This window comes from Triticum urartu, chromosome 3A (assembly GCF_056163025.1).
Source record: "Triticum urartu cultivar PI428250 chromosome 3A, HENAU_Tu73, whole genome shotgun sequence".
Lineage (NCBI taxonomy): Eukaryota > Viridiplantae > Streptophyta > Magnoliopsida > Poales > Poaceae > Triticum > Triticum urartu.
In genome coordinates, this window is record NC_141875.1 from 38,191,552 (window position 1) to 38,204,017 (window position 12,466).

The window sequence follows — 12,466 nt, forward strand, 5'->3', positions numbered from 1 at the left end:
AGCCCCCCCCCTCCCTCGCCGGCCAGAGAAAAACAGAGCACTTGAGTGCTCTGCTCACGGGCGAGGGGTATATATAGGCACCTCATTGGTCCCGGTTCGTGGCATGAACCAGGACTAAAGGGGAGCCTGTGGTCCCGGTTCAAGCCACCAACCGGGACCAATGGTGGTGGGCCAGGAGCCAGGCCCATTGGTCCCGGTTCGTCCCACCAACCGGGACCAAAAGGTCCAGACGAACCGGGACCAACGACCCACGTGGCCTGGCCATCCTCCTGGGCTCACGAATCAGGTCCAATGCCCCCATGGGTCCCGGTTCTAGACTGAACCGGGACTAATGGGCTGACCCGGCCTAAAACTTTGCCCCCTTTTCTACTAGTGACAGTTCATGCATCAACAAACTCAACTACCAATTAACCCACCAACCCACCATAGTGATTAGTGAACCATTAGGATTACAATAATCAAACACTTAAAAGCAACAGAAAATGAGGTGAAACAACCTCGGGTGGCAGATACATAGTGCAAACAAGACAACGCACATGCCAAAGACAATAGAAGCAACTGCCAAGACAGACCGAAGAAATGAGCTTGATCTATCATGGTCTTCGTCCACCAAAGCAGCCATCACTACTAGGCAATTGACACAACAATAGAAGGCCACAACCTTCTCGTCCTAGATAAAAAGTACGCCGCACCATCGGCAGGCAAAGTGGTTTACCAAAGAACCCAAATGCACGCATGGCAGCGAGGAGTACTAGGGGAGGGACACAACGAGTAGACCACATTAGCTCCACAAGAGACCTGCTATCTCCATGGCATGACCAGGAAGGAGAAGCACACTCCAGGAAAGGAAAACAAACCAAATCAACACAGTGAGAATGGTCGACGCCACCAAATTGTCAACACTGAAGAACAAAGCCAACACGACATCCACCAACACATTCCAACACGGCAGACACCCCCCCCCCCTAGATCATCCCCTGATAGAGGTGCAGCCGGTTGATCAACCTTGCTGCGTATGTCTCAACAACAATGACAACAAGTATCTTTTTTGGACAATTAACCCCCTTTTATTCATTCATTTACAATGTTATATCATTCACAATCAAAGTAGAAATGAAGAGCATGGACATCATCCATCTAGGTACTAGGTGTAGAGAACCTAACATGTTTACCTAACTTTTTTGCTACAAAGTCCCCCCCCCCCCCCCCGGCAAAGCTCATATATAACATGAGAGGAAGTCGATAAATGATACTTCCTCCGATACAAAATAAGTGTCGCAGTTTTGAACTAAGGTTAGTTCAACTTTAGTTCAAGACTAGCTACGACACTTACTTTGGATCCGAGGGAGTAACAATCATCGAAGAGAGATGCCGCAATTACCAAAAAAGATCCTCCCTCTTGTATAGTATTGATCACATCATGGTTGTCTGAGTTAATCACAAGTTTGTTGCATCCCATAGTTCTTGCTAGGTTCATGATGTATCTCATTTACATGGCCTTCGCAGTAAAAGATAGACGAAAACCTCAGTTTTATTCTCAACTGCTATGAACTTTCCATTGCAGTCCCTCAACCCCACCCTCCCAAGTCTCCATGTGGGGATACAGGGTCAAAAGCAACATATATTTGGCTCGACATAATGTTGAGGTGGCAACCTTCATCCACTATGCTAACATAGCTTCAGGGGAGCTAGCAATCAAACAGTTAGTTGTTAAAGCTATATCATACGAGGACACTTGAACAACAGACTGAAAAGGCTCCTCATGTGTTAACTTATGTCTTCCACCACATGTACCTAGTAGTGATTGCAACAGACTCTCGGAATTTACCATGGCCCATCACAATTACTTCATCATTGGCATGTTCAGAAGATGTGCTAGAAGATCAATCAAATAGGACCATGTGATGATGCCATCCATTCCCATCAATGGCCAAACTTCTCCCGTCTTTGCACATTCAAGAAATAGGCGTTTTACATTTTCTGCATCAAGGCTAGAGTCAGGGCATTGCAGACTTTGATGTGTCTGTCCGCAAGTGTAGCCTGGCAAGGCATTGTTCACTGTAAAGTTCTTCAAATGGAAATTTTGAGTTTTGCTGGACATTACAAGTTTCAAACATATTTCCAAGAATAGTTAACTGCAGCCATCCCAACTCCGTTCTCCCTCGTCGCCTTATGGCTTGGTGATTCCAGTCTGCATGATAAGCCGAACGGACTAAGAAGGAATCCATAATGGTAAAACTCTAGGCAATAATATTTTCCATTTATTCATGCATCGTAAACGGAATAACCAATAGCCTTTGCACATCAACTGGCAACGTTTGTGCTAATAACTATTCATCACAATTACAATCAAATGAATTAGGTTGCACACTCCAGATAGCAATTGACCGTCTCTTCCAGTCACTACCATTCAGTTGGATGATTGCGATATCCATGCATCTATCTACATATTTAGGTTCTAACAATTGTGGGATGTAAAGAATTCGAAGCGGGTATACATCGGAAACCTCATGCCGTGCTTAGAGTAATCGAGGTGGTTCTGAAACAGTCTCCAAATGCTATGATCATTAGCGATAAAGGTTTTGAGGCGGGGGAACCGCTTTAGTGCATGTACCAAAACAGTCTTCAATCCACTATTATGTACTAGTGAGGCCGGGCGCGGACGTCACTGCCGCAAAGCCACACTTGTGACGCTGCAAACCGAAACGTGTGATGTTGCAAGGCGAGGACATCGCTGCCGCAAGGCTATAATTGTGACTACAAGGTTGGATCCGTGTGCTGCATTGTGATTGTGCGAGCACCGAGACCACCATCGGCGAGTGTGGAAAGAAGGATAAGTGGGAACACAGATGGGATGTCATGTGTTGAAATAAAGAACGTGAACCTATCAAGGTCTTGAGTCATGGTTCTTGGGTTGGGCCGTGTGCTTTTTTTGTTGTTGCAACGCACAGGCTCTCTTTTGCTAGTTTTTGTTGTTGTTGTTGTTGTTGAGTAAATGCTCTTTTGCTAGTAAAAACAAAATAAATATAGACTGGGCCTGCGTGGACTCTCCTCGTCAAGCCTCAGAGTCTTCTTGGGCTCTATTACGGCTATCTCGTCTCAGCTGTGGCTCGGAAAAAAAAACTTAAGAAAGCCCTAAACCCCATCTAAAATTTCCCCTCTCCTCCCGTCCCTGACTGCGCCACCGCCACCAGGCCACGACCGCCGCCCCCCTCTCCCTGCCACGCTCGCTATACCCTCCACCAGACCGCCGCCGCGCCGCTCCCACCTCTCCACCGGCCTCCGCGCCCCTGACTCCCCTCTGCCGTCTTTGTGTCTTGCTGAAACATCGCTGTCAAGATGAGCGACGAGGTGATATGGCACTGCCTCCGCCACAACCACTGCAGCTTCATGGCCAAGTACGTCAGCGACACCCTCCTCTGGCACTTCGTTCCTCCCCGTCATCTTCGGCCTTCTCTGTGATGATGAAAACCTGGCTGGTTTCCGCAGGATCGAGACGGGGCTATTCTGCAGGAACCCCTACAACGCCACGGGCATATGCAACCGGAGCTCCTGCCCGTTCGCCAACAGCCGCTACGCCACCATCCGGGACCACGACGGTGATTGCTTACTACACTACACAGCACCCTCCTCTCCTTTTAACCACCGATTTTGATCCAATTGAACGGCCGTACAACCAAGCATCACACTCTTCCATATGGCAGCCAATTGCAATTTGTACGTGTCAGCGTCAATTAATATCAATGTTTTAAATAACAGGCTATGGAAAATAGCGGCCAGCCTCCAAATCAGCTATAGCGGGCTAAAGCGGGCTATAACGGGCTATTTGTGAAGGCGACAATTTAGCGGCACCTTGCTGAAAAGGCTATAGCGGGCTATAGCGGAACTATAGCCGGCTATTTAAAACTATGATTAATATGTATCGGTGGGAGTATTATATTTTTGTCTCGGTCTGCAAACCTCAGGCAGACAGAAGCAGTACAATCTGTAGTGTCTAAGAACAATTTACAGAACACTTGGAATTAAAAAGCTGCTCCCCCAGCAAGCGATATTTTTTTATAACAAATAGTGTTAAGAAACATGCATCTTTGAGCACCACCAGATGAAAAATGAATGTGCTCGTTAGGTGGCCCCGTATCACAATAGATACTTGTGTAGTTGATATATTTCTGTTTCCCCTTAAAAAAAAGGACAGCCCGGTGATATTTCTGTTTTCCCCTTCCACCACAAATTTCCAGTAAGCTCTCTCCACTGCCTTTGCTTTGCACAGTGACATGGTAAATTCTGTTATAGGAGAACAAGTAAGTAAGTGTTCTCCGAGTCACATAAATTGATGGAATAAGTAAGGTGTAAGATTGAAGCATGTGCTATATGAATACCAAAAAATGCTGTACAACAGTAGAACTAGAATTCAGCAAAGCTTGAGTTCTATGGGCCATTAAAGAGTCATCATCATTACATGATTCAGAAAACAAGTTTTGAAATAATAATTTTGTGCCTTGGACGTTACAAACTCGATTGAAGCAGTTATCTCTTCCATGCATCCAGATGGCAACGGGGACGAAACCCATCGGGTTTTGCCTTCCGAAACCCATCCCCACGAGAAAATCGCAAACCCGTCCCCGTCCCCATCACCGTGTGCGGGGTTAGTTTTCCGCCCGTCCCCTAAACCCATCGGGGTTCGGGGAACCCACGGGGAACCCACGAGAAAATAAAAATATTTAAACAAACATAATGGCGACAAAGAATAACATTTGAATAGCAAAACAAGCACATTTTAGCAGCATAACTAGAGCAAATTTCAACAAAAAAAATAGTAGATGGTTCAACAGCTATATAGAGTGTATTTTAGCAGATTTAAACAACATACATAGTATATTTCGGAGGCAGCAAACATAAGATAATTAGTAGCAACAATGATATCATTTCAGCAGCAACATAGTATATTTCAACAGCAAAACAACTGCAAATTTCAGCTGGATGCATTGGTGCCATAATAATAGAAAATCTTACCATGCCATTTCTATGGATGTTGGTGTAGTTCAACACATGGACAAGTGGCACGTATTGACCATAATGTGGAGGAGTTTCATAATTCTTGCACACAAAGATGATCTTTCTCCTCATAAGTTAATTCAGAGTCATCAGTGTAGTAGGTTCTGTCTACTATTTTCTAAGCATTTTTTGAAGAATTTAAATAAGCTGTCAAGGAAATATATAAGCTATCAACTAGTTCCCTATAAACAATATAAATTACATAAAAATAGCTTGAGAAAATCACATAGAGGTAGAAGTGGGAGCGTATCAACAAGGACCCAAATGTCGATATTAGCTTTGTCGATATTATCTTCATCGACATTATCTTCGTCAATGTCATCTTCAGGATCACCAAGATCGAAGGTGACATGCATACCCTCGTGAAAACCATATGCCTTGCACAGTGCTTCCCAATTTGAGCAACCAATGTAGGAGTAGTTCACCGCATTGTATAGATTTGCGGCAAAAGTATAACCATGATGGGTCCTGAGGTGAACTCTCTTTGTCTCCATGTTCTCATGATCTTCAAAATTTAGCTTCTCCAAGACATAGCCGTCTTGCATGACATGGAATGCACTAGTCGAATTGTAAAAGACAGAAATTACACGTTGAAAAAGTAGAAGTCATGCTTAATTACAAAAAAAGACTTGTCGTCGTTGCGTACTGTTTCAAGAAAGAAGGTCTCTCGAGCTTAATACTAAAGCGCCTACCGTCTCAAAGGTGAGGCGTGCAGCATAGACCCCAGTCGTTGCCACAGTAATCGCACTCCAGGATCCTATCGTCATCGTCAGACATTTTCTATGGTCATAGTTCAAAGATTAAACTTCTAAAATTTAATATATGTAGTACAAGAACTAAACTAGATCATTATTATTCATCACGGGTTGACTATCGGCCTGTCGAGTCTTTTCTTGAAAACTCTCAGCTCACGTGGTGTATATATTCGACCGTCGGTGATGGTCACTCCTCCCTTCATCCCCGAGTGCATTACACCAAAATGTCTAGCACACGGGAATGAAGGAGAATTGACCCCCATGACAACAGTCAGGATTCTTCCTCTTTGACATTTTGCGATTGTTGGTGATGGTAGCTCCTCCTATCATTCCAAAGTGAGTTACACCAAAATGTCTAGCACCTTGGCATGAAGAAGAAGCTACCCCCACGACAACGGTCGATATTCCTCTTCCTTTCTCATATATGGTGGACATTCCCTCACTAGTTTTGTGACTGTCATGTATGGAGCTCCAACAGACTTAAAGTCAACCCGTAATGTCGTTTAATTATATTTCTAGAGAATCCGGGCCACTCGATATTTCCACACATTGTAGCACAAGTCATGCCAAAATTCACAGAAAAATATAGCATGACCTTTGCTAAAATAGGACATATCGAATGCCTGAAATTTTCCGGAACGGAAATGAATCAACATTCCAGCAAAACATAGGTCACTCGGAGGTGTTCCCTGCAAAATGCATATATGCATCCATTTCGTCGAAATTTTTCAAAAGCATTAATGAAACAGAAGTATTGAAGCAGAATATTAAAGCAGGAGTACTTGGTCGCACATGGGATGGACTTTAAGAAAATTAGTCCAGTGGAGGAGGCAATCGATGAACTCATGTGACAAGTTAGTGGCTTCCTTACTCATATACTACTACTACATCTATGAAAACATCTACATCATCATCGACTTCAACGACATGGGGATTTGGCTGCTCTCACCTCAAGATCGGAGGGGGTCGGTGACGGGGACGACAACGGGGATGATGCAGGGGCTACTTAATTTCTGCAAAAACAAAATATAAACAAAAAACATTATTACCCTAATTTTAGGACTTAGTGAAACCCTATAAGCTATCAACTAAACATTATTATGCTGATTCAAAAGACCTACATTTACTAAAAATTTGTAAAACTAGTTTTTTTACTAAAAAATTGTATTACTAACCCTAACAGCTATCCATCCATCCATCTATATATCCAAAGCATTACTAAAAAACCTAGTTTTATCCATCTATCTATCCAAGCATTACAAAAAAAACCTAATTTCATTCACCCATTTATCTATAAGCTTTCTACTAGTAGTGGGTTCATATATATGAACACCTAGGGTTACATATATATACATACTATTGTACTAAAAAACTATTTAGTGCTCTAATGATGAAGTGGGCTCATATATATGAACACCTAGGGTTCATATATATGAGCAAAATTAGTAAAAAAATCTGAACGTATTGCATTTGCTAATTCATCCACCACATTCATAGAGGAGAAGGAGGTACTCACGGTAGGCAGCCTGGGCCGACAAAGGGGATGGAGGTGGCAGGCACGGGGGAGGGTGGCCACGCATTGGGGAGGGCCGGCGCCGGGGGAGGGAAGCCGCGCATGGGTAGGGCGGCCACGGGGGAGGGCGGCCGGAGTAGTGCGGGGGCGGGCCGACAAGGGTGGGAGAGAGAGTGGAGATGGAGAGTGAGGAGGGAGACTAAGAGGTCAGGCGGGGGAGGACGATGATAACATGGGCTTAGTAGTAGCGCGGGTCGCGGCCCAACGGTACTGCTAATGTCATTAGCTGTAGCGCCGGTCCAAGACCCGCGCTACTCCTAAGAGGGGACGTGCAGCTAGGCCTGGGCTGGCCATAACAGCAAGCACGCGCTACTGCTAAGTGCGGACGGTCACAACCCTAGCATGTGCCACTGCTAAGTATCAGTCGCACGTCTTTCTAACAAGCACTATTGATAAGCCTCTATGTATAAGGTTTTTCCTAGTAGTGCATGGAGCCGTAGAGGAGATAGACTTGGTCAGACGGCTGGAGAAGCTGCGTTCGGTGTGATGTGACCAGTGTAGCGGCGACCCGGCACACAGGAGGACCGAGGAAAGATGAAAACTTTAGGGTTAGGGCGACAACGCTGTAGAAGTTAGGCCGGGCCAGAAATTTCAAAGTTGGGCCAGAAAAATTGATCGAAAGGGATATATGATGGGCCCAAGCGAGATGGCCGGAATTCGGCTCAAAATTGTTGTTTCGGCCGAAAATCTAATCTATGACCAGCGCTACTGTGATTCTGTGACCGCCTCACTTCTCCACCCTCCGTCAGATAATTGCCACCAGCTATTGACTCCCATTTCTTGTGTAGTCGATATATTTCTGTTTCCCCTTAAAAAAAGGACAGCCCGGTGATATTTCTGTTTTCTCCTTCCACCACAAATTTCTAGTAAGCTCTCTCCACTGCCTTTGCTTTGCACAGTGACATGGTAAATTCTGTTATAGGAGAACAAGTAAGTAAGTGTTCTCCGAGTCACATAAATTGATGGAATAAGTAAGGTGTAAGATTGAAGCATGTGCTATATGAATACCAAAAAATGCTGTACAACAGTAGAACTAGAATTCAGCAAAGCTTGAGTTCTATGGGCCATTAAAGAGTCATCATCATTACATGATTCAGAAAACAAGTTTTGAAATAATAATTTTGTGCCTTGGACGTTACAAACTTGATTGAAGCAGTTATCTCTTCCATGCATGATCAGCTGGCTGTGTGATGTCAAAGCAGTGCTGTTTTGCGAGCAGTAGTCGTTGTGATCCGCAGAGGCTAGAATGAGTGACTTTAATATTGGATGCTTCAGCTTGCCACTGATTATAATATCGTGGTCCGCGTGCTTTACTCATTGTGCTCTTTGTTCTTTTTCGTCCCGAACTATGCTTATCATCGTAAACTTTTGTTGATGCTGTCCTTCTTTCTACTTTGACCGGTCATGCAGGTATTTTCTACTTATACATGAAAACTGCGGAAAGAGCCCATCTGCCAAACAAATTATGGGAGAGAGTCAAACTACCCAGGAATTATGAGCAAGCAATGGAAGTCATCAAAAAACATCTCGTATGCATATCTAGCTAGCTGCTGTGCTTTGTCACTTCATCTCAACGTGAGTCTAGTTAGCCTTATGCCATCCCTTTTTATCATTATGTAGGAACATTGGCCGGAGCTACTTGTGCACAAGATCAAACAACGCCTGACAAAAATGACTCAGTATCGCATAAGGATGAGGAGACTTCAACTTAAAGTGAGGTAAGCACTACTGGTTTTAGTAGGCACAACATATTGTTTCTTGACAGTTATCTGCTCCTGAATTCTGGGTGTAATCTGATTGTATAAGTTGATGGTACTGTTCCATTTGTTTTTCTTATATGGTAGAATGTAAAAACGAAAATACATTTGAGATCATAATAGAGGAAATAAATTAGGATCACCAGAAATGATCGTATGGCAAGGCTGATTGGTTATGCTAAAGTTGTTACAAGCATGGTTTTTCATTTCAGTTTCAGAAAAGAATCAGCACCAACCGAAAGTACCGAAATTCAGTGAATTTCAGTTTGCATTTCGGCCAATGGGCCGGAATATTCACTTGAATTAAATTAAATATTTGATTGAAAAAAGGTAAAATATTTGAATTCCTGTGTACCACTAAAATGGCTGAAATATTTTGGCCAAAAGCTAAATATTTCAGTGTCTACTGAAATTCAGTGAATTTCATCGAAGTCTCACTGAAAGTGAAAACCATGGTAACAAGTTCAGGCCACAAACTTACCAGTCGATCCTCTTTGTTAAGGTTTACCCTTGTATTATTTCCAATGGTTTATTCTGTCAACAGCCTATAAAATAGTACTCCCTCCAATCCATGATAATTGATGCTGTGGTCTAGTACAAAGTTGTACTAACTTTGTACTAAATCAGCGTCAGTTAATTTGAATCGGAGGGAGTAGGTTTTTGTGGATTGACCGGCCTTTTTTACTGCTTTCCTCTCCATTCTTTGTAACGTACAAGACACTGAACAGGTGACCTCTTGCTGACCAAGCTGTAGCTTGTTGATTCATTAGTGCTGTGGGTATCGCTATTATTGGAATTGCTATTGTGCGCATGAGTGCACCCACTTTGGCAAGCGTCAGTTGCGAGCAGATGTTGGTTTAACCTCAGTTAGAGGACACCTTTCCAGCTCTGGCAACTAGCCTGCGCCTGTGCATCACTTTAGTGCTTCATCATGTGGATCTGGCCTAATCCAACGTTATCTTGTCAAATCCTTTGGTCTAGAACCTAGCTGGACCAAATCTAGGCTGTAGACGTGCGGGATGGTACGTGCTGTTGGGTGGCTCAGCTGGACTGCATTGGCCATGAGCACCGACCAGAAGCAGAAGAGTCGTCCAGGTTCCATTTATCCATAGTTTCGTGCAAATGCTCTAAGTCTCTTAACTATCCAGTGTTTTTGCCTGGCGACTATTTTATTCGTTACACGCTTAGGGGTTGCCCATGTGAAGAATAGTGTCCTACTAAAGTCAGAACATGCACTAAGAGGACCGAAAAGAAAGAGAAATGCCCATATGGTCTGTGTAGCGAATGGGACCACAACACTGTTTGCCTTGCAGCTTATTTGTTCTGCTGTTCCAATTTCTTAGGTCTAGAAGTCATATTTGGTGATGAGTGCCGCACAGCACCTCCAGTCCATGCTTTTCCCCCTCAAGCTGCTTCCTCAACCAATCAGGCGCTTTGGGCTGCATAGCTCAGGAATACTAAAGCCAAAACGTCTTCAAATCATATGTTTTCCATATTCAAATTACTAATGGTATTATGGCGACTACAAACCCTTTTTTGACAGTGCGAAAAAAACCTATATTCAAAACGACTAGTGATGACTTGAGACTTATGATATGACATTCGTGCAATTAACTTGTAACCGGGTTCAGTTACATGCTGATTCATATCGTTGATGTACTCCCTCTGTACACTAATAGAAAACCTTTTAGATCAGTAAGTAGTGATCTAAAAGGTCTTCTATTAGTTTACAGAGGTAGTACATACTTATACTGTTAACTTCTGACACATAAAAAAGTTGCTAAACATACTTTCCTGCTCTGCTAGAGAGAAGATAATGACCGTCCCCAGGAGGAAGACTCAGCGCGATCTCCAAAGATTAGAGAAAGCTGAAAAGGCTGCTCAACTAGAGAAGGTTATTTTTTCGGATAATCACCATCACTTATGTGTTATACATTGCAATGTTCTAACATCTTCCTGCTATCGGTCAGAGTATTGAAAGAGAACTAATAGAGCGTCTGAGGAAAGGTGTTTATGGTGGTGAAATTCATAATGTCCCCCTCAAGCAGTTTGATACTATCCTTGACATGGAAAAGGATGAACTGGCTCCTGAGATAGAAGAGGAAGAAGTAAGCGCAGACCGATTATGATAGTTAAGCTAACTTTGTTATGTTGTCACTGCTCACAAGCTTTCCCATATAAACAGGAAGGTGAGATAGAGTATGTTGAAGGTGCTGATATCGAGATGGATGAAATGGAAGACATGGAAGACTTTGAAGGCTTCGGTGGAGAAGATGGTAAACACTTCCCTTGTTTCTACTGGGCATGTTGTAGAATGCTCTGACTTGTGAGGAGCCGAAGATACTTCTTGTTGTTCTCTGTTCACTAGATAATGTTCTGACTTGGACAAAATGGTTATTCGGCATAGTAGTGCCAACTACAAATCTAATCTCCAAAAAAAAATGATTGCAGATGATGGAGATGAAGATGATGGCCTGGATGAGCCATTAACAAAGATGCCCAAGAGATCGGGCTTCGATATAAGGTCAAAGATTGGTCGCAAGTCTACGAAAGTAATCACCGAGGTAAATCACTTGTTTCAGTATTAATATTCGTGATGTCAGGATACACTGTGTTGCCGAAAATCATATATAAAATCAAACACATCCAATTGTTTTGTCACATATCTGGTATCCAACAAGTAAAAGTGTGTAATCAGTATTGTGCTTTTCTCTTTATTTACATTGCTGTAAGCTAATATCTGCATCCGGGGCATCATATTAGCTTTTTTTTTCAAAAACAATTCATTTTTCCGTGGGTTAACTCTGAATGAGCAGCACAATTCCTGCTGGAGTATAATTTATTTCTCGCCTTTTCCGCCACAGGTGGAACAAGACGAAAACAGGAATATCAGGCTAAGGATGCAAATGTGATTCACCCAAGCACGGCGCCTTCAGTAACATATGTGGTGTTGATGATCGTGTAATTTAGAAAAAAAATTCTTTTATCTTCTCACGATAATCTGTTGAGTTTGTATGATGGTTTATTTTGCTGAGAACATGGAAACTGGCATGAATTGTACTAACTGAACAGTATTCAGTCTCTCTCTGACCCGAACCAGGTTTTTGCAAAGTTACAGCGGATGTACGCTGTTAACGTCAAGTTGTGTGATTAATTCACAAGAGTAAAATCCATTAGAGAGGTTACTCTATTTAAATAACTTGTTTTTGCTCTAGTCACTGGACTTCAATGTACCCGCGGTACGATCACAGAACAAAGGTTTTTTTATTTGTTGGTGCACAAAACTTTCAGCAGTGATATATATATATATTTTTGTTAGAGCTCCT

General features: G+C 43.0%; 1 protein-coding gene across 1 annotated transcript; it reads left to right on the top strand.

The window, feature by feature from the left end:
* Positions 1-3,339: 3,339 nt before the first annotated feature.
* On the top strand, positions 3,340-12,052 carry LOC125547815 (uncharacterized). Its single transcript, XM_048711579.1, has 9 exons — positions 3,340-3,398; positions 3,490-3,599; positions 8,794-8,912; positions 9,004-9,101; positions 10,947-11,034; positions 11,111-11,248; positions 11,326-11,416; positions 11,592-11,704; positions 12,005-12,052. The coding sequence occupies exons 1-9, from the start codon at positions 3,340-3,342 to the stop codon at positions 12,050-12,052; spliced, it is 864 nt and encodes a 287-aa protein (XP_048567536.1).
* The last annotated feature ends 414 nt before the right edge of the window (positions 12,053-12,466 follow it).